Source organism: Mastigoproctus giganteus, chromosome 1 (genome assembly GCF_048544385.1).
Source record: "Mastigoproctus giganteus isolate SK-2022 chromosome 1, ASM4854438v1, whole genome shotgun sequence".
Lineage (NCBI taxonomy): Eukaryota > Metazoa > Arthropoda > Arachnida > Uropygi > Thelyphonidae > Mastigoproctus > Mastigoproctus giganteus.
In genome coordinates, this window is record NC_143575.1 from 184579234 (window position 1) to 184602796 (window position 23563).

A 23563-nucleotide genomic window follows, 5' to 3' on the forward strand; every position below is an offset into this window, starting at 1 on the left:
CCATCCAATTATCGTCCCATTGCAATTACTTCTACTCTTTCTGAAGTAATGGAGAAATCAATTAACCACCAACTCTTAAACTACCTAGAAACCTTCCATCTGATCAACGATCGCCAGTATGGATTCCGTCAGTGTCGATCCACTGGTGATATTCTGGCTTATGTTACCCATTTATGGACTAATTCAATGGAAAGGTTCGGTGAAACACAAGTAGTTGCTCTTGATATCTCAAAGGCTTTTGATCGTGTTTGACATAAAGGTCTTCTAAACAAGCTTCCATCTTATGGTTTGCCAACTGTTTTTAGTAATTGGTTATCCAGTTTTCTCTGTGATTGCTCACTGAGGGTGATGATAGATGGCTCTCTGTCTTCTAACTTCTCCACTAATGCCGGTGTCCCCCAAGGTTCAGTTCTTTCCCCCACTCTTTTCGTTTTGTATATCAATGGCCTTCTTCCATTGACTGGAAATCCTATCCATAGTTTTGCCGATGATAGCACATTGCATTCAACTTTCCATTTTGAGAAACCTTGTCCTGCTCAATCAGCTTCAACTTCTCGAAAATCTGCTACCAATTCCTTAAATGCCGATCTTCAGGTAATTCTCCAGTGGGGCAAAGACAACTTAGTTGATTTCAACCCCTCTAAAACTCAGTCTTGTCTTATATCTCGCAAAAAGGATTCTTCTGCTCCTATGATTATCTTTAGTGACACTCCAATTTCTAGGCAAAATGATATATCTCTTTTGGGGATTACCCTGACTTCTAATCTCTCTTGGCACAAGCACATTACAAATATTGCTTCCTCTGCATCTAAAAAACTTGGTTTTCTCTTTCGCTCTCGGCGTTACTTTTCTTCCAAACAGCTGCTCACTCTGTATAAATCGCAAATCCGCCCTGCCATGGAATATTGTTCCCACATCTGGGGTGGTGCCCGCAAAACCTTTCTCAGGCTTCTTGATTCCATTCAGAAGAGGGCAGTTAGGTTAATTAATGATTCATCTCTAACAGAGTCTCTCCACTCGCTTTCTCATAGACGTACTGTTTCTGCTGCATGCCTCTTCTACAGATACTTCCATGGGCACTGTTCTTCTGAACTGGCTTCTATAATTCCCGCTCTCTCTTTCAAAACAGTCCAAACACATGCCGCCACCAGCCAACATCCATTTACTGTCCAACTTCAAACCCACAGAACCAACTTTTGATCTTCCTCATTTATTCATTCAACTGCCTTTTTCTGGAACAACCTTCCTTCATACGTATTTCCTGAAAATTACAATCTACAGAAGTTCAAGTCCAGTGTCAACAAATATCTTCTTTCATCTTCTTAACCTCCAACCCAAGCACGGTACTAAGTACTATAGGTTCTAATACCTCTCGTGTTTGGGGTTCAAATAAAAAAAAAAAAAAAAAAAATGGTAGTTAAGCATTCTGGTCTTTTGCCAAAGCTATTGGCTGCTTTTGCCCATCTCTATTCCCACCTCTATCAAAACCAGATGGTTCTATTGCCACTTCAGCCAAACATAAAGTTGACTTTTTTTTCTTTTTTTTTTTTTTTTTTAATTGTTAGTTGTTGGCGCATCGGCTTCTGTGGCCATAATGCACCTCCCAAAGTTTTTGCATTTTACTCTGATCCAAGCCCCAAGCCCGAGGCGGGATTTGAACCTGCGACCTTTGGGGTTGCCAGGCAGGCACTTTACCCACCTGGCTAGCCTGGTCGGCTAAAGTTGACCTGCTAGTAGCCTATTTTTCTTCCAACTTGTGTATTAATGATCTTGGTAAACCATTTCCTGCCATTCCCAGTACACTGCATTCAATGCCTCCTGTGAGCTTCAGTCAAAAGAAGGATTTTGAACAACTTTGATGACAAGAAAGCTTGAGGTCCTGGTGGTATTTCTCATAACCACTGCTCCTGAACTTACTCCTTTTCTGTGTCACCTTTTTTTTTTTTTTTTTCACTTTCTTATTCAAAGGTGTTTTTCTTTTTGCTTGGAAATTTGCTCATATCCAGCAAGTTCCTTAAAAGAGTGACAAATCCCTCTCATCCAATTATCATCCCATTACACTTACTTCTACTCTTTCTAAAGTAATGGAGAAATCAATTAACTGCCAACTCATAAACTATCTAAAAACCTTTTGTCTGATCAACATCACCCATATCACTTTCATCAGTGTCAATCCACTGGAAATATTCTGGTTTACGTTACCCATGTATGGACAAATTAAATGGAAACGTTTGGTGAAACTCAAGCAGTTGCACTTGAAATTTTAAAGGCTTTTGATCATGTTTGGCATAAAGGTCTTCTAAATTAGCTTCCATCTTATGGTTTGCCAACTGTTTCTTGCAATTGGGTATCCAATTTTCTCTTTGACCACTCACTGTGGACAACGGTAGATGACACTCGTCTTCTAACTTCTCCACTAATACCAGTGTTCCCCAAGGTTCAGTTCTTTCATCCACTCTTCTCCTCTTGTATATTAATGACCTTATTCCATTGACCAGAAATGCTATCCATAGTTTTGGTGATGACAGCACACTGCATTCCACCTTCCAGTTTGAGAAACCTTTCCCTGCACAAACAGCCTCAACTTCTTGAATATCCACTACCAATTCTTTAAATGGTGATCTCCAGGTAATTCTCCAGAGGGGGCATAGATAACTTAGTTGATTTCAATCCTTCTAAAAGTCAGTCCTGCCTTATGTCTTGCAAAAAGGATTCTTCTGGTCCTATGTCACAGAAGATAATCCCTGTGGAATTGGGATGTTCAAATGCCTCCCACATTCATTAAGGGCAAAGTGAATAAATATAGCCCAATATTTATTCACTTTGCTCTTAATGTGAATAAATATAGACCAATAAGCTTGACTTCTGTTCCAGGGAAAATAATGAAATCAGTGATCTAAGTAATAATGCACAATCATCTTGACAGGAAAAGTAGTTATATGGTAATCACAGCCCAGATTTATTAAGGGTAGATCTTTTCTGTCCAATCTGATTAGTTACTATGACAGAGTAACATATGAACTGGATGAAAAAATTTTGACAATACAGAGTACAGGAAAGGCTTCTATAAAACATTGAGAAGTATAGCGTTAGGAGAAGGTTAGTGCTATGGAAAGGGATGGTTGAGTGGACGGGGGGAAGGGGGGTTAAACAGGCAGTACTCTGTTTGAACTAATGTTATTAGTGGAGTGCCAAAGTCCATCAGTATTCAATTCTGGGCTCTTGATTGTTTTCAATATTTATTAACTATATTAATTAAGGCATCTCAAGAATAACGCCTAAGTTTTCAGATGATTGAGATTGTATAAGGTAATGGTTAGGCTGAATCATGGGTACTGCATACAGGTCTGGAAGCCTCATTTTATGAAAGATGTAGATCTGTTAGAACAGATGCAGAGAAGAGTAACAAGATTTATTATATTCATAACAAAGTACCCTTATCAAGAAAGACTATTTTTGAAAATTGCAGCCTATAGAAACTAGGCACCTGTAAGGAGATCTGATTGACGTGTTTAAGGCATTAAATGGATTGAGTAAATTAAATGCTGATGTCATTTTCATACAACTCTTCCACGGATGGCACACAAACTTAAATTGAAATATATAGTATGGCTGCAGATTAGATGTGCAAAATTTGATTTCAGCCAGAGAATAACCAACTGTTGGATGGTTTGAATAAATTGAAGGAAAGGATAGATTAAGATGTATGATGTGAGTACATTCCTCCCACCACTGATGACGTATAAAGTCACTCGTTCCATTATTTACTAATATTAATTTTGTCATCAAGGTTGGTTGTTGTTTAAAAGCATAAGAGCAATAAAGGCTATAATGCACTAAACATTTTCTTGGTATTACTTACTGTAATTGAATTTATATATATTTATATTTTATTATAATACTGCAACTGTTTCATGGAAGCAAAGATTTTTGTCCTCTCTGTGGTTTGTCTGCTGGTATTTGTAGAATAATTAGAATAGCAGCAATCAATGCTTTAAATAGCAATGGCAGCACTGTTTGTCATATCAATGTTGATGGGATTCTTCCTCTTGCTCAGACTATGCACATGAGGTGACAAATTCAAATTGAGGATGGTTGCAGAACAGATGTGTGGAACTTTTCCTTCTGTCAACAGGTAGTTTCATTATTGTGATAAACTTCCAAATGTCGTATGTTCAAGAGATATGGAAGTTTGTACAAGATGGACTACTACCTTAGAAATATCAAGACCTCAAGTGGAGAGCAGAGTGTGTAGATGAATTTCAGCTGGCTCATTTGCCATTTGATGTGATATATACAAATTTTCACAGTCTGGCAATTATAAAGTTTTCCAAGTTGGATGCTTGTGGTTGACTCTTAATCTTGACCAGGTAATTGAGCAACAGCATCTGTCTACAAAGATATAGTAGAGGTTCATTCAGTATATCAACTCTGAATGGGAGAGGCAAGGTATATGCTCAGTGCAATTGTACAAAGCACTACAGTGTTACTGAGTCACTTTAAAGCAGGCCTTGCAGAGTCATAGACTGGGGAGCCATAGTCAAGTCTTGATAATATTAAGGCATGGTGATGGTGAAGATGTAAGAATGTGCATCTATTAGCATTCTACATTGTTTTGTACAGTACTATTAGGATGTTTAATTTCTTGATATGTGACTCGAAGCTGTTTGATATGCTCTGGGATGTTTAATTTGCTGTTTAGGACCATTCCTAAACTACAAGCACTGGACACTATGGGAATTATTTCATGACCTAGCTTAAGTTCCAGGTATGTACACTTTGGTACCTACAGAAATGTACAGCTACTTTTTTTTTAAATGAATCAAAAGACAAAGTGACTTTATTTATTGTTCCCTGGAGCTGTCATTCTATCATATACAAGTTAGTAGAGTGGCAAGAGATAGTGAAGTCATCTGTATACAGCACCATATTGAGAGTGGGAGGGATACATTGCATTATGGAATTTATTTTTATGACAAAGAGGGTAGGACTAGGGCTTACAATACTGAGATCCGGTCATTTTTTCCGATATTCAAATACCGGTATTGACACAAAAATACTGGTTTTTCGGTACTAATTTAAAAAAAAATAGCTTATAATTTAATCCCATAAAGGTTATAAAATCACCTGATTATGACATCCTTACCTCTACTAGCAAATGTTCGATAAATCATCAATAGGACACCATGCAACATTGCAACCTGTCCACAATTCTCAGACAACTTCATGTCTAACCGTATCGTAACTCCCAAGTCCCATTCTTCCACTACTGACTTTAGTTCAACTCCATCAAGTGTATAAGTTATTTTGGGGCTGCTGTTCCCAAGGTGTAAGACCTTGCATTTTGCTGAATTAAAGCATATAGCTGCCACTTTTCTGACCATCCCGGAAGTCTATCTAGGTCACTCTGAAGAAGCTCTGCTTGGCGGTGATCATTAACTACTCTACTGATCTTTACATCATCTGCAAGTTTAGACATCACACCCTATATCCCTTCATAGATGTCATTTAAGATAATCAAAAACAACAGTGGTCCCAATACTGATCCTCGGGGAACCCCGCTTCTTGCATTAACCCAATCTGAGGAATAACCATTTATCACAACCCCATGCCTGGTTGTCCTCAAGCCATCGTGCTATCCATCTAAGGATTTTCCCTATGATTCCAGCTTGCTCCAACTTATAAAGTAACCACTGATGTGGGACTGAGTCAAATGCTTTGCTGATATCTAAATAAGCAATGTCGAAATTATTATCTAAATCCAGCTCGTGAGTGACCTGTCAAAATGGTTAACCAGATTTGTTAAACTCCATCAACTCCATCAAGTTGATGGAGTTTAACATACAACATAAAGAATACAAAATGGAATTCTGTAGGATACACAGCAAAACCATGCTGTGTATCCTACAGAATTCCATTTCCATCTAAATGATGCTGAATTCCACCCTTGATCTAACTGAAGTTAGACTGGCCTGTCGATAATTTCCCGTTAAACTCCTAGAACCACCTTTGTGTTCCAATTTACGCCAATCCAACGGGATCTCTCCTGAGTCCAGTGATGCTCTCATAACTAGCCTTAATGGTTCAATGCACTCACTTGCAGCCTCCTTTAAGATTATAGGGTATATGCCATCAACCACAGGAGCCTTACTTGCTTGTGGGCATGGAAGTTTTCTCATTAAATCAACATGTGAAATTTCAACATCATTAATTACATTTTTTTCAACTTCACTCCCATAATTTCTCATTGACATCTCATTTGTCTTCTGTAAATATTGATGCAAAGTAACTGTCGAGTTCATCTGCAACATCAGTTTGGATATCTAATACTATCCCACGTCCATTACATATGCATCCGATCTGATTTATCCTTCTCTTCTTTGCATTTATATATGTGAAGAATTCCTTAACTGCACTCTTTGCTCCCTTTATTCCTTATCCCCACTCTTTGCTCTCTCCCAGACTCAGTAAAGGTACTATAGTGAAAATTATACTTCGCTGAATAAAATGTCTTTCTCCTTCAGAATATGATGAACATAATTCAACCATGGAACAGAACATCAGTGGAACAGAACAAATTCTTTCCAAAATATGAAATTGCCTAACTCCAATGAGATTGTAAAAGATGAACTTGAGTCGGAAATTAATGAAATACTTTTTTAACTATTTTTGCTAAAAAAGTTCAAAGCCTAGAAAATATGGACTGAGATCATCTACGATTATCTCAGTACAATAGTACCAGAATAGAATCCGAAAGGGCATTTTCTGCCGCTAATCAAATACTGTATGTACCAAAATTAGATCCATTTTAAACGATCATAATATTGATTGCTTATGTTTCTTAAAAGCTCACTTTATTTGGACAGGTAGTGTGGATGCTTAAACATAACTAAAATTTGCAGTAACAATATGTATTTCATTGTTTTTATAAAAAAATAACTGTATTTTTAATGATTTTTTTTTCAGAATATTTATTATTGCAATAAATGTTTATTTAAAACTTGAATTCAAGTAATTACAGTACTTGTGTTTTCCTTACTTTATTGCACCTAACTGTCATCAAAATTTATTAAGAAAAACGTTTGTTTTTGGAATACCGGTATCCCGGTTTCATAAATTAAAAATACCGAAATACCGGTATTGTAAGCCCTAGGTAGGACTAAGAACTGGGCCTTGTGGGATCCTCTTTTCTTGAATAATACTATGAGACATACATGATTACACTCAGACTTGTAAAGGCTGAAGAATTCTGAATAAATTTTGGAAGGGTACTTCTCAGACCCATATTATGGAAATATCTTAATATGACACATTGCCATGGTATACTCAATGTCAAAGTAAAGTGTGGTTGGGTGTTTCTTTATAATGAATGCATCTCGTATGTTTACTCCATTGAAGTCCAGAGCTCATCTTCCTGCTCAGAACTCCTGCTATAAGGTAGCAGTTCTCAAAATGTGCATCGTGATGCCCAGGGAAGGCACCATAATTTACCAGGGGCATCACGGACGATGTAATAGTTTATGTAAGTTTTCCATGGCAAATATTAAAAATGTATTAAGAATGATTTTTTTATTATTAGATATATATAGGTCGATCATCACTAATCCGGCAGCTTTGGGACCTGTGGGGTGCCGGATTAGTGAGTTTGCCAGATCACCGGTGGTTATTTTAGCATATACAGTTTACCCAACAGCTAACCACCTCATCCTACCTTTAACACATTGACTGCCAAGTGAGAAAAAAATTCCCCAGAGGACAAAAAATATTTAGCAAATAATTTGATTAGTAATTCTAAAATAAATATTGTAATGTCAGTGTTGTCGTTTTTTCGCTTAAAATATAAAAAAAAAAAAAAAAAAAAAAAGAGTATTTTTTTTTATGTCGCATATATGTGGCCTAGTAGGTTACTTTATTTCTTGAGAAGCCGTGTCAGCCAGATACGTGTGATGCTATTACAGAATACATATGAAGGTCGTTTGTGATTAGTTTATTGCAAGTGCAGCAATAAAACTAATTGCGATAAAATAAACTCTCAAACATCACAACAAGTTTGTCAGTATTGTCAGAGATTTTGTGAAAACAAGTTCGTTAGTGTGCTGTATTATCCATCATATTGTGTTGTGTTTTTCCACAAGTTTGTACAAGTGTGTTGTAAAAAAAATCTAAAAAGGAATGGCTAAAAGAAAATTACTAAAATAAGAGGAACTGAGAGAAATTGCTGGAATTTACAATTAAGCAGAGTTAAACTTCTCGCAGACACACTGCTGTCTAATTTTTTCAGAAATTCAACTTTATCTGTTATGGACAATGTACGGGGTTTGCACTTTACACCACAAGAGGCACTTCTTTTATGCATTGGAACCATGGCTGGGGCTAAATGTGAGCAGGTTATAATAATAATTGCAGAAAAACAAGTGGGAATGGCTTGCTGGTGTTTACTATTTTGCGCCAACAGCTGATGCTGCAACCAACGCCACCAAAACAGTAGCGGCATGTCGGTGTGCCAACTCGGGAAATTTGAAATTACGTTTGAAGAAATTATGTCCGAATTAGCAGTGGTACCGGATTACCGGTGGCCGGATTAGTGATGGTCGACCTCTACTACTATTTCTATTTGATCTTTATTATGAAGTTGAATTTTTGGCATTGGCAGTCATTAAATCTAAGTGCAAATCAAAATTAAATGTTGAAAAAGAAATACGTGTCACCATTTTGAAAATGACACATAGGTTTGATGAATTATGCAATAAAAAGCAAGCACAAACATTACATTAATGTTTTTAAGAATAAAACAATATCCCGATGATTATTTTATGTATTAATACTTATTGTGTTATATTAAAAATAAGAAATTGCACAATTATTGATGTTTTACTTCAAGGAAAGCCGGGAAAATTTTACAGGTCGAGGGATGTGTGGACTCAGAAAGTTTGAGAACCACTGCAATAACGAGTTTAGCAAGTTGAAGAAGAAGATACATTAAGCATGTATTCGCCAGTACTTACCATGCATACTCAATATGAGTTATATATAAATTTATTTAAGAAGATATCTTTGTTACAGTTTTTGTCATGCAAAGAAAAAAAAATATGGTTCAAAAATTTTTTCATTGGCTTTTTTTGTGGGCTCTATAGATTATGTATATTATACATGTTGTTGGGTTATACACCAATGAGCCAAAACATTATGACCACCTACCTAATATGATGTTGGTCCTCCACGTGCAGCCAAAACAGCTCGTACCCGGCGAGGCATGGAAGCTACAAGATTTCTAAATGTGTCTTGTGGTATCTGGTACCAACACGTAACCAGCAGATCGGAGTTGCTGTTCCAACAAAAACCACTGATGCTTGATGGGATTGATGTCTGGGGAATTTGGAAGCCAGGGCAATACCTAGAAGCCTTCCTCTTGTTCTCAAACAATCCAGGCGGTGTGGTGTGGCATGGCACATTATCCTGCTGAAAGACGGCACTGCCAGAGGGGAAGACTGTTGCCACGAAAGGGTGTATCTGGTCAGCAATGATGTTTAGGTAGGTGGTAGACATCAGAGTGCCCAGCACATGGATGACTGGACCCAGGGTATCCCAGCAGAACATCGCCCAAAGCATGACGCCGCCGCCACCGGCTTGTTTTCATCCCATGACGCATCCAGGTGCCATCACTTCCCCAAGTAAACGACACACACATACCACATGGTGCAACAGGAAATGTGATACCTCAGACCAGATGACTTTCTTCCAATCACTCAAGGTCCAGTTTCGATGCTCACTTGTCCATTTTAGGCGCTGTCGCTGGTGAACCATGGTTAGCATGGGCACTTGGAGTGACCTGAGGCTACGCAGCCTCATTTTCAGCAGGGTTCAATGTACTGTGTATTGTGACACATTACTGCCATCACCAGCATTCCAATTACCGCTGAGTTGTGCCACAGTCACCCTTCTGTTGCCATGTACCACCCAGGAGAGCCTTCACTCACCTCGGGCATCAATGAGCCGTGGTCGTCCAACATCTTGCGGATTTCCCCTCCTCGGACCACTTTCAGTAGGTACTAACCATGGCTGACCGTGAGCACCCCACTAGCTGTGCCATTTCAGATATGCTCTCACCCAGTAGTCTGGCATTACAATTTGGCATTTGTCAAACTCGCTTAAGTCCGCTGCCTTTCCCATCTGAAGAACAAGAGTAACACTGATTAACGGAACTCAGTATCGGGTGTTTTTTATACAGTGTTCCGACCCGTGCAGGCACAGTAGTTCACCTGCAGTTGCTTCGATTTGCCTAACGACTCACTGGTCATAAAGTTTTGGCTCATTAGTGTATATGCTGGGTTATATATAAATTTATTCAAGAAGAGATTATTTTACAGTTTTTGTCATGCAGCAAAAAAATAATATGGTTCAAAAATTTTTTCACAGGCTTCTCTTTTTTTTTCTTTTTTTGCAGGCACTATGGATTGTGTCTATTACATATGTTGGTGTTGCTATTTCATGCACAAGGACTATTAAGACTATATGCTATGAGATTAAATGTTGAAAAAGATTTTCAACATTTAATCTATGAGAACAGCTGGTAAGGTAAGGCTCATATTCAATTGTATTCATTTTAGAAAACAAGAACTCCAAGAGATTTGTTTATTGATTTGTGAATAGTAAACAGTGTCAGAGGTTCTTTATAGACTTTGGAGGATACCAAATGAGAGGTATCAGGCATTACTGTACAAGGTAAATTCAACAAGTATATGCTTTATGGTGAATGGTGAGAAGCAGTGTGCACACACACACACTGCAAGAATCATTTCCTGTAAGAAGACAAAGGAAAGGTGAGTAAGCTGTTGTTGTTGTTATTATTTAGGTGCATTAGCAACTAAAGCCATATTGCTCCGGGGATATGCGGTGGTCATTCCCTGACCTTTCCGCATCCTCCATATTTGGTGGTCACAGGCTCGAACCCCGGTCTAATCAAGAAGCATGTGCTATGCACTGCCGCTCCTGCCCACCTGGCTACGGAGGCGCCTGAGTAAGCTGAGTATGACTGATTCAGACTCTGGCTAGGATTACTTCTTCCTGTCTGTTTATAGAGAGGCATGAGGCCCATTTCCATGGTTCACATTTAATCCTTCCAGAATATGAAAGCATGGGAAAGAGGGAGGAATAGATCATGTTGCTGCAGCTAAGTTTTCAGAGGAGATTCAAGCTATCATACCAATGAAATGGGCCTTTTTTTGAAAAGGATACTCAAAGAATCTTGATAACATCAATCTCAAACATCAGTATTACCCCCTAATACTCCCTCACTGATCCATCTTGATCAGTGAGGAATTATTGCTACATTCAAGGGTTCCTACACCAAGAGGACCTTCTCCAAACTTCTGAGTGGAACAAATGACTGAAAATCCTGGCAGTAAACTCATGGTAGATTTCTATGGTAGAAATCAAATAACTATTTCAGTGCTAGAAATTTTACAATATGAAGGATGATATTAACAATGCGGTGGTGCATGGGATGTAACGAATCATTCCATGCACTTCGGAATTCTTTCTCACAAAGATTGTCTTTGTGACTTTAAGGGATTCCCTACAATTTCAACAATAGTGTATCAGGTGGCTGAAATACGATGAACGGTGAATGGAGAGGACTACTCTGACCTTGATGATGATGATGCAGATGTTATGGAAATGAACCGATAGAATAGTAAAGAAATAAGTATGGATGAAGGAGAGGAACAGGAGGTTGTTATAGAAATCAAAAGATATGTTAATCAGGTGGATAGCAACTCCCCCCCCCATTTGAATACTGAACAAATTGGACAGGAAGCAAAGGACATCTCCTTGCAGCCAACAGGAAGATTTATGAAAAGCAAAAAAAAAAAAAAAAACACCAGACCACTTTAATAGAATTTCTTCTCGACCTACATTCTTTGAATTTCTCCCCCACCACTGATGCTTTCTGAACACTATTACTCTGCTTTTATTGGTAAATACTGTCCTCAGATAATTATTTAAAACTTTGATTTATCCATGATTTTATAAACAATATTATATTGTGTTAATTTTGATTAAAATATAAAAAAATACAAGTAATGGTTAAAAGGTAATAAAGTATTAATAGATATATTATTATCTATTTTATGAGATAATGATGTAGTTGAAAATGGGTTTGGAACACTTCCTTTTGGGTTGTGTAATGTATCCTATTCCCAGATTTACATACATGATTTCTGTCTATGTGAATTTTTCAGGAGTGCAATCCTAACAATGTCAAAGATTCTTTGTACAAAGGTGCAAACTGGAAGTAATATGACTTTTATTTTCCCTAATAACTATCAGTGATATACAAAGGGTACTAGGAAAGTTTTGCAATATGACGCAACAATGAATCACAGGAAGCTGCTTGTTGCTGCATGTTGAGACATGTTCATACGTACATAGTAGCCGCCGCGCCAAGTCGATGGGCTCAGTTATTCATTAGTAGTGAGAGTGTAAAGTGCTTGCGATGGCATCGTGGTCACGAAATGAGATAAGGACAGTTTTGCGGTATAATTTCGTGCGTGGTTTAACCATAGACCAGTGCTTAGCAGAAGAAATGACTCTTGCACTAGATGATGATTGTCCACATCGTACAACGATATTCAGGTGGTATAGAGAATTCCAAAGGGGAAATTTCACTCTGGAGGATTCTGAGAGGCCGGGAAGGCCACGAACGTCAGTTACGGAGGAAAACGTTACTGCTGTGAGGAAAATGCTTGACGAAAACAGGCGAGTGACCTACCAACAGATAGAGGATACTTTGGGCCTAAATGCACCAGCAATTCGTTCGATTCTGCAAGATCATTTGCACGTGAAGAAACTTTGTTCTCTCTGGGTGCCGCATCAACTGACTGAAGAGCAGATGACACGACGTGTGACTTGGTGCCGGGAGATGTTAAAAAAGTTTGATAAGGGACAATCTCGGTATGTGAACAACATCGTGACAGGTGACGAGACTTGGCTGTACTATTACGATCTGCCGACCAAGGCTCAAAACAAAGTTTGGGTCTTTGATGATGACGACACACCCGTAATTGTCAGAAAATCCCGATCTGTAAAGAAGAAAATGATAGCTGTATTTTTCAAATCGAGTGGAATTGTGGAACGTGTCGTTTTGGACACGCAGAAGACAGTCACAGCTAAGTGGTATACTGAACAATGCCTGCCTAAAGTCATTGGATCTATGAAGAACCTGCGGCCAAAGTCAAGAATGGACACCTGGTACCTCCATCACGAAAATGCTCCAGCTCACAGCGCCAAAGCCTGCACCGAATATTTGACCACGACAGGACTGAAACTTCTCGAGCACCCTCCCTACAGTCCAGACCTTGCTCCCTGCGACTTTGCACTGTTCCCGCATGTGAAAATGAAGCTAAAAGGGAGGCGGTTTTCCAGTGATGAGGACCTTCTACGGGCTTGGGACAACGAGTGTGCTTTACTCCCTAGTGAAACTTGGCAGAACTGGTTTAAAGATTGGTTTCGGAGGATGGAGAGGTGTATTGAATGTAGAGGAAATTACTTTGAAAAAATTAAATAAACAAAGCTGTATTGCAAAACTTTCCTAGTACCCTTTGTATTAGTGAAGTTTCATTATATATATAAAAAAAAAAATGGTACGTGTGCTGAGCATGCGCGATAGATGGTTTTATGTTTCACATAAAACCATCTAAAATTAAGCCAATAGCCTAATTACCCATTTGATCGTAGCCATTTGTTGAATAGTATGATTGCAATAATACAAGTATTTGTAAACAAATATTTGCATTGTTGCTATGTTTGATTACAAATACTTGTATTGTAATCATTGTTTTGCCTCTGGCGGAAGTTGCAGATGATCTCACTTCTGTGTCGCATTTTTCGTGACCGAACAGATTTACTCGGTTGAAGTGCCCCAAGGATGTTTCACATCAAAAAATAATATATAGATAATAATAACAGCTTTTTCAGTTAGATAATTTGATTACAAAATAAGGATAACTTACAGTATCATGTAAATAACACAACTCTGTGGTTGATACTACAGTACACACTTCTTGTCCATTGATATCTGCCTTTAATATTGCCTAAAAAATAAAATCTGGTAGTTAAACATGTATAAAATAATAAAAGACAGAGCAACTAAAACCCTCTTCTGATTAATAAACTGTAATACATATGGACTGAAATACTTAATTTTTAAATGAGGTAATGGTTAAAAGTAAAGATGAATGCATAAAATGTTGTGATAAGGTCGTCTACAAACATACTTCAGAAAAAAAATTGAAGCCTAACTTGTCCTTCTACATATTTTGCAGCTAGTACAAGTAAAAGGACTATTGTTACTGCTACTACTCATGGTTTGCTCCATTTTGCCTGGGGGTTTCTGAAACAACGACATTGCATCAGCAGAGCATATACCGGTAATGAGCAGTCCACTCTTGAATTTTATGAGGGTTTTTAAGAAGCATAGCAATTCTGGGTTTCCATTTTCATTGTGATAGCTATGATTATCCCAACCTGCTGTTGGGATAAGTGAGAAAACATCTCACTTATGAGAATATTGGCAATGAATCTGGTCCACAGAGTTGGTTTTTGGTGGTATCCCATGATCATGTTCATTTCAAAATCCCCAGCTCTATAAGAAAGTTACCCAAGCTAGGCCCCCCATTGTTTTAGCTAGAATAATCCTCTGCAGATGGGAATGTCCTTTTTTTTTGAGATAATGATGATCTCCATTGGAAGGCAGCTGGAAGGGTTATCTTTCTGTATGGACTTGCATTGCATGTGCTGGGAAATCCTGGATGGTAAGGAGCTTCAAAATTAAAGGGAGAAGAAAGATGGGGTTGGCGGAGTGCAGTAGCCATGGGTGTCTTATTTTCCAGGCTTCATCCAGGAGTACATTTATGCACACTAACATGATCTTGATACTTAACAGGTCATATCTGTTTTGAACTCAGATATGACCTGTTATAACAGGAAAATTAATGGAGGCACTGGTTAAAGAAGCACTGCAGGATCTTCTAGACAAGACTTCAGTTATAGCTCGGACACAGCTATAACTGTGTCCGAGCTATGGTTTTGTTAAGGGGAAGTCTTTCCTGACCAATTTGATTGGATACTATGATGCAGTCACAAAAGAACTGGATGCAGGGAATAACTTTGATATATATTTGGATCTTAGAAAGGCTTTTGATACTGTTGCACATGGAAGATGCTGCACAAATTGGAGCAGTGTGGCATTGGAGGCAAATTGCTGCTATGGATAAAGGGATGGTTGAGGGGGAGAAGACAGAGAGTGGTAATCAATGGACACTGTTCTTCATGGACTAATGTTATTAGTGGAGTCCCTCAGGGTTCAGTATTGGTCCATTATTGTTTTCTGTATTTATAAATGATATCGATGATGGTATATCAAGCTTAATGTCCAAGTTTGCAGACGATACAAAGGTTGGCAGGGTTGTTAAGGACACTACTGACGCTATGCTGCTGCAACAGGATCTGGAAAGGTTGAGCAGATGGGCTGAGAGGTGGCAAATGAAGTTTAACATTGACAAATGTAAAGTACTACATATGGGAAACAGTAACCCCAGAGCAACATGTCAACTCTGTGGTACTACACTGACAGTGGTAGAGAATGAAAAGGACCTGGGGGTAATTGTGCAGACAGACATGAAGTTTTCTGAGCAGTGCAGATGGGCTGCAAGAGTAGCTCATGGTGTCTTGTCAATGATATACAGGAATTTTTCTAGCAGGGATAAGGAGGTGATTATTCCCTTGTATAAGGCAATGGTCAGGCTACACCTTGAGTACTGCATACAGGTCTGGAGGCCTCATTTCAAGAAGGATGTAGAGCTGCTGGAACGAGTACAGAGAAGGGCAACAAGAAGGCAAGCTTATACTGCCAAAAAAAAAAAAAAAAAATCCCATTTCACCTATTCATCCCCTTCAATAGTTTGTCTAGTTCTTTCATGAATTTATTCAAATTATCCACTTCTGCAACAACGGATGGAAGTTGTTCCAGCAATCAACCACAATCCTGTTGGCTGAAGACAAACTTCTGCAAATCTATTCTGCAATCATGCTTAATCAATTTGAATTTATCCCCCTTCATGTGCATAGTCAGAGAAAGAGAAACAATCCCATCAGTACTGAGTTTGCTCAAGCCATTCAAGGCCTTAAAAACCTCAATCAGATCAGCTGACAAGTGCCTAGTTTCCAGATGCTGCAATTTGCAGAACAAAACAAAGCCTTTCTTGGTAAGAACAACCCTTTGATCCCCCTCATCAGTTGTGTTGCCCTGCTCTCTACTCATTCCAGGAGCACTACATCCTTCCTAAAATGAGGCCTCCAGACCTGTACTCAAGGCTGGCCTGATCACTGCCTTATACAATAGAATAATCATCTCCTTGTCCCTCTAATATTAGTGGGTCTCGAATACACATTTTCTGTCTAACATGTCTATCCCTCCTGACAAAATTCCTGTACATCACTAACAATACCCCATGAGCTGTCCCATCTGCACTGCTCAGAGAATTTCATATCAGACCACACAATTAACCCCATGTCCTTTTCATTTTCCACTACCCTAAGTGTAGTACCACACAGTTGGTATATTACTCTGGGGTTACTGCTACCCATACGCAGTACTTTGGGTTTGTGAATGTTAAACTTCATTTGCCATTTCTCAGACCATCTGCCTAACTTTTCTAGTTCATTTTGCAGTAGCATACCATCATTCCTATCATTAACCCTCCTGCCAACCTTTTTATCATCTGCAAACATGGACATGAAGCCTGATATGCCTTCATCAATATCATTCATAAATAGAGAAAACAATTGGCCGAACACCAAACCCTGTGGGAATTCTGACTAATAATCCATGAAGAGCAGTGTCCAGTGATAACCACTCTCTGTCTTCTCCCACTAAACCATTCCTTTACCCACAGCAGTAATTTGTCCTTAATGCCACGCTGCTCCAATTTGTACAGAAGTCTTTTATGTCCAACAGTATAGAAAGATTTCCTGATAACCAAGTATATAATATCAAAATTATTTTTTGCAACCAATTCCATTATCACTGCATCATAATATCAAATTAGTCAGACAAGATCTCCCCTAAACAAACCCATGCTGTGACTGAAGTATACTACACTCCTGTCTAGATGGTTTTGCATTATTTCTTTAACAATGACTCCATTATTTACCCTGGAACAGAAGTTAAGCTAATAGGTCTGTAATTAATGCCTCTGACCCTTTGACCCCTGGTTGTGAATTGTTGATGCATTTGCACATCTGCAATCATTATTATTATTAGCCATGTGGTGCAAGGAAGCCTGAGGCTTATGCTGCACCAGCCAAAAAAAAAAAAAAATTCCCGAGTTACTCTGTGAGAGAGAGAGAGAGAGAGAGAGAGAGAGAGAGAGAGAGAGAGAGAGAGAGAGAGAGAGAGAGAGAAGTAGAAAGGAATCTCCAAGAAAAAGAATGATGATGTCCAGCTCAGGACCCTGGGTGTGCCAAGCCCATACTCACCAGATGTGAGCTCCTGGGGTTCCAGAGAGAACTCCCGTGAAATCAAAGATGTTCTCTTAATTATGGCTAAGAGTTTGCTTACCTCATTTGCTGCCTCCCTCAATATAACTGGATAGATCCAATCCACTGCAGTGCCTTTTTTTATGTTTAACTTCAATAATTTCTCTTCCACTTTCCTTGTACTTATCACAAAATCATTTCTGTTAAAGTTTGATAAACTTCTGGCTTTCCCCTCCCTAAAGAATTCCTCATGTGTGAATGGAGATGCAAAATACCTATTCAGCCTTTCAGCAACACCTGAGCAGGATGATAAAAATTAATTTTACCTTAATTTTGTCGCAATCACTGTTTTGGGATTACGCTCCATATCTTCATGGAAGAATTTGCTGTTTTTATCCTCCATATTACAAAAATTTTATAAAAATTTTTAATACTTTTTATTTAGAAAAAATTTAAAATAAAAATGCATTTTATTTTCATTCTATTAGAGTATCCTCCTTTTTCAATACTTTTTCTTCTATGGCAATACACAGGCATAGAACTGCAGTTTATTGATACATAGCCAGGTGTAGTCCCCCAAAGGAGAGGAACAGGAGTAAATATTTATAGCAGTTAATATTTAATTTACATAAAATTGTTCATTTATAGCATGCATCAAATTTTATTATATTGCTTTTCATTACTTTCTCAGATCATTAGATTTCTCTTTCATCAAAATTCCCCACTCCCCTAATCTGATGCATGTTATTTTAATGGAGTCATTAATATTAATCATTTATTTTTACTTTCCTTTATAGCTTCATTCCATCCAATTGGCTTTCTAATCCAGCCTTTAATTTCTTATAATTTAATGCTTCACTTAGGTTTTTTGCCTTCTTTCCTTGTCATCCACTCTTAATACTTCTCTTTCTTTCTATCCTTTCCCTACTAGTTTGGCACCTGGTGCTCTTTACATTTCCATCTTTCAGTTCTTTCTTTCGTATGACTTTGCTAATTTATATATCCAAACCCTACATGTTTGGTATATATGGCCTGAGTGATGCAGATGCTAGACATATGGACATACTGCTTGCATAAGAAGGAAGTCAAATGTGCCACATGTGGATCCCAAGATCATTCAGAGCAAAACTGTACACTGAAAATCTGAGATGCTCCAATTGCAAAGATTTCAGTTGACAAATTTTCTCTATTTCATTGTCATGAAGTTTCATTATTATACATTTTTGCAGATGTTACCTGCAACAAGTCATTCTTATTCATAGGCATGATACAATTTTAGGTTGTTCAGGACCTGATTCCAGCTATACTGTGCAGCATGACAATGCCATACATTGAGTTCATTAGGCACATGAATATGTTCTTGTTCAAACAGCTTTAACCCTAATCAACCAAAGACATTTACATTTATTGACATTGACATATTTGTCTCAAACAAACACAAACTGATGTTAAATGAAATTACCTGATGTACTAAAATTGTGCTTGTATCTTACAGTTATCAGGTACTTAATACTGTTTAAGTTATCTTTGCTGTACACACTCTGTCAATTTCTGTGTGAGGGTAGAACATTTGTCTCGCTCTGTTTTCCACATAAGTAGCAAACTTGACTCATCACAAATGAATGATATTTTCAAAGAAGGATATTTAATGCAAACAGAAATAACTGTGCTGAAAATTGTTTTCACACAATAGGGACATTCAATTTAAAAGTCTCTCTCATGTTTCATCATTAATGCATTCCTGGAAATCACTGTGTAACAAAAACACATTTCTTGAAAAGCATTTTTCCACAAAGCTGGATTATGTTTCTGAACTTGCTATCAATGTTTTTCATAGTTACACTTTTCATATTAATATTTTAGAAGCATTTTAATTTGAATATGATTATTATTAAATACAAAATCATTTAATGTGTACATAATGTATATATTAAATCAGGCATGCTCAATCCATTCGCTATGTTACGAGTTGTCATGAAAAGGTGACAAAATTTCATACTGACTTTAAAACCATCCATTTTTAACAGTCCCATTTTCTGTATTGCTTTCTTAAGACATTTTTTATATCTCCCTGAATAGTAAACAATATTATTACATCCATAATATGAATATTATTATTGTCATATTATAATTTAATTACTAAATATAAAAAAATTTAACTATAAATATAAATGCTCGTAAACAAAAATAAAATTCTATTTTTCAAAATGCATAATTAATGGTAAGGAACTTTTTTTGCCTATGTGGCCTTTAATCATTATCTGTTTTGATTCTATTTTACCTGTTTTGCAAAAAAAAAAAAAAATAAAATAAATAAAGGTTTAATGCCACTGTATTAAACACCATAATAACCTACCATGGAAAGGTGCCAAAATTTCACATTGACCTTTGAAAGCACCTGTTTTCAGTAAAGTCCCATTTTTCTGTGTTACTTTTTATTGATGCATAATTATTTGCAAAAGTAATAGTAAAAACACTTTTAATAAAACACTTTTTAAATTTTAATTAATTTAAAAGTGTTTTTAATTAAAAACACTTTTAATTAAATTTATTTATTTAGTTAAAATAATATCAGTGCTTAAAACTCATGATTAACAGAAAGGATGTAATAGAAATTGAGGATGAGTAAAATAAAGGAGAAATTTGTAGGTGTAGTAATAAAGTTCCCAGACTAATGCTGTTGCAGTCATGTTTGATGAGTTTAAAATTAAACAGAATGGTATGCTGTGGTTCAAACTTCATCCAACACATGGTGGTACAGAGATTGTCCCGTAGGCTGACAGGTTACAAGAAGCAACGATTTTGTTAGTAGTGTTAATGTTACGTGTCAAGGTTTAACAATGGAGCAACAAAACAAATATAAAATTTTGCTTTAAATTGGGAAGATCTGAAACAGAAACGTGTGAAATATTAAAAACTGTTTATGGTTATTAGCATTAGTAGTAGTAGTAGTGGCACGTGATGCAAGAAAGCAAGTGTAGGAGCTTATGCAGCATCAGCCAAAAAAAAATCACACCATTCCCTCCAAATGCCTGTCCAGTTGCTCCTTAAATTTATTTAACCTATCAACTTCCACAACGACAGATGGAAGTTTGTTCCAACAATTAACCACCCGCTGGCTAAAGGCAAATTTCCGCACATCTATTCTACATCTGTCCTTTCTTAATTTGAACTTATGTCCCCGTAGGTTCGTAATCTGAACAAGTGGAAGGATCCCATCAGAATTCAGCGTGCTCAACCCATTCAAGGCCTTATAGGCCTCAATCAGATCACCGCGCAGGTGCCTAGTCTCCAGCCACTGCAATTTGCAGAACTTAAGCCTCTCTTGGTAAGAGGATCCCTTCATTCCCCTCACCAATCGTGTTGCTCTTCTCTGTACACGCTCAAGCAAATCTACATCCTTCCTAAAATGAGGCCTCCAGACCTGTACGCAGTACTCAAGGCGTGGCCTGACCATTGCCTTATACAGAGGGACAATCACCTCCTTTTCCCTGCTAGCAAAATTCCTATATATCATTGACAAAACCCCATGACCTGCCCTAGCAGCCTGTCTGCATTGCTCAGAAAACTTCATATCTGACTGCACAATTACTCCCAGGTCTTTTTCATTTTCTACCACCTTAAGTGTAGTACCACACAGTTGGTACGTTTCTCTGGGGTTACTTCTACCCATATGCAATACTTTGCATTTGTCAAGGTTAAACTTCAGTTGCCACTTCTTAGCCCATCTGCCCAAATTATCTAGATCCTGTTGCAGTAGCACACTGCCATGACTGTCATTAACAACCCTGCCAACCTTTGTGTCATCTGCAAACTTCGACATTAAGCCTGATATACCTTCATCAATATCATTGATAAATACACAAAACAACAGTGGACCCAACACAGAACCCTTTGGGACTCCACTAATAACATTAGTCCACGAAGAGCAGCACCCATTGATTACCACCCTCTGTCTTCTCCCACTTAACCATCCTTTTATCCATTGTAGCAACTTACCCTTAATACCATTCTGCTCCAATTTGTACAGTAGTCTTCCATGCGCAACAGTGTCAAAAGCTTTCCTGAAATCCAAGTATATGATATCAAAATTATTTTTTGCATCCAGTTCCTTTGTGACCACATCATAATAACCAATCAAATTTGTCAGACAAGACTTTCCCTTAACAAACCCATGCTGTGTCTGAATTATTGCTGCAGTCTTGTCTAGATGACTCTGCAATGCATCTTTAACCAGTGACTCCATTATTTTACCCGGAACAGAAGTTAAACTAACTGGTCTGTAATTACTCGTGTCACCCTTCGATCCACCTTTGTGAATTGGGGATACATTTGCACATCTCCAGTCAGTGGGAACCTCCCCTGAGTTCAAGGATGCTCTCATAATTATGGCTAAGGGTTTGCTTAGTTGCTTTGCCGCCTCCTTTAAAATAACTGGATAGATCCCATCCACCCCAGGTGCCTTTCTTATGTTTAACTTCAACAATTTCTCCTCCACTTTGCTCTCAGTTATTACAAAATCATTAAGCACACTGCTACAATTTGATAACCTTCTTCCATTTTCAAACTGTAATAATTCCTCACGTGTGAATGTAGATGCAAAATACTCATTCAGTTTGTTTGCTATCTGAGCAGGATCATCAACAGTGGAACCATCGATGTCAAGTGGACCAATCATATTCATCCCCTTCCTTTTAGAGTTTATATAAGTAAAGAAATCCTTGCTGTTTTTCTTAGCATCTTTTGCCAAAGATTTCTCGTAATCCGCCTTTGCCTGCCGAACCTCCTTTGTGACCTGATTACAGACTAGCTTATATCTGCCACAGGCTTCTGCGTCGCCTGATAATTTATATGCATCCCATGCATTTTTCTTCTCTGTCACGAGTCTCATTAGTTCATTTGATAACCATTTAGGCCTAAACCTTGAACAATATTTCTTAATCGGTATGAAAAGTCTAGTAGCTTCCACGATTAATTCCTTGAATGCTTCCTACTTAGAATTTACTGTTTGTAACATCGTCAGTTGATCCCACTGTACAGAATTTAAAAACTGTCTGAGACCACTGTACTCCCCTTTACGGAAGCAAAAACCCTTTCCTTTACCCCTGACGGTAGTTACCTCTTTGAGTAAATCCCACTTCAGCACACTGTGATCACTGCCACCTAGTGGTTCCTTTATCTGCAAATTCTTAATACACGAGTGATCACTGCTGATAACCAGATCAAGAGTGTTACTTTCTCTGGTTGCCTCTCGAACATGCTGCTGCAGAAAACAATCATCCAATAAATCCACAAAAGTCTGACTAGTGTGTGAGTGACCAATCCACAAGTTCCAGTCAATATCTGGGAAGTTAAAATCCCCCATTATAAGACATTCTGATTTACTGGCCCACTCTATTTCTCTGTATAATTGTTCATTGTACTCATTCAAGTCATTAGGCCTATAACACACACCTACATTTTTGCTTTCGCAGTGCTTATGTGCCTACTCTCCAGGTGCTGCAATTTGCAGGACTGAAGCCTTTCTTGGTAAGAGCACCCCTTTGTTTCCCTCATTAATCTTGTTGCCCTGCTTTGTACTCTTTCTAGCAACTCTAAATCCTTCCTAAAATGAAGCCTCCAGACCTGTACACAGTACTCTAGGTGGGGTCTGATCATTACCTTGTATAATGGGATAATCACCTCCCTGTCCCTGCTAGCAAAATTCCTATATATAATTGACAAAATTCCATGACTTGCCCTAGCAGCCTGTCTCCACTTTCAGCAAACTTCATATTCGACTGCACAATTACCCCCAGGACTTTTTCATTTCCAACTTCCCTGAGTGTAGTACCACACAGTTGGTACGTTTCTCTTTGGTTATTGCTACCCATATGCAGTACTTTGCATTTGTCAATGTTAAATTTCAGTTGCCACTTCTCGCCCATTTGCCCAATTTATCTAGATCCAGTTTTTTTTTTTTATGTGAACCCCAAACACGAGAGGTATTAGAATCTATAGTACTTAGTACCGTGCTTGGGTTGGAGGT

The 23563-nt window shown here is 38.0% G+C and overlaps 1 protein-coding gene across 1 annotated transcript in view; it reads right to left on the reverse strand.

The window, feature by feature from the left end:
- Positions 1 to 23563, reverse strand: part of LOC150091361 (protein mono-ADP-ribosyltransferase PARP4-like) — a 577845-nt gene that overhangs the window by 285728 nt on the left and 268554 nt on the right. The window contains exon 16 of the mRNA XM_090390099.1: positions 14010 to 14090. Coding sequence (XP_090246225.1) covers positions 14010 to 14090 — 81 coding nt within the window. The remainder of the gene's footprint in view (positions 1 to 14009; positions 14091 to 23563) is intronic.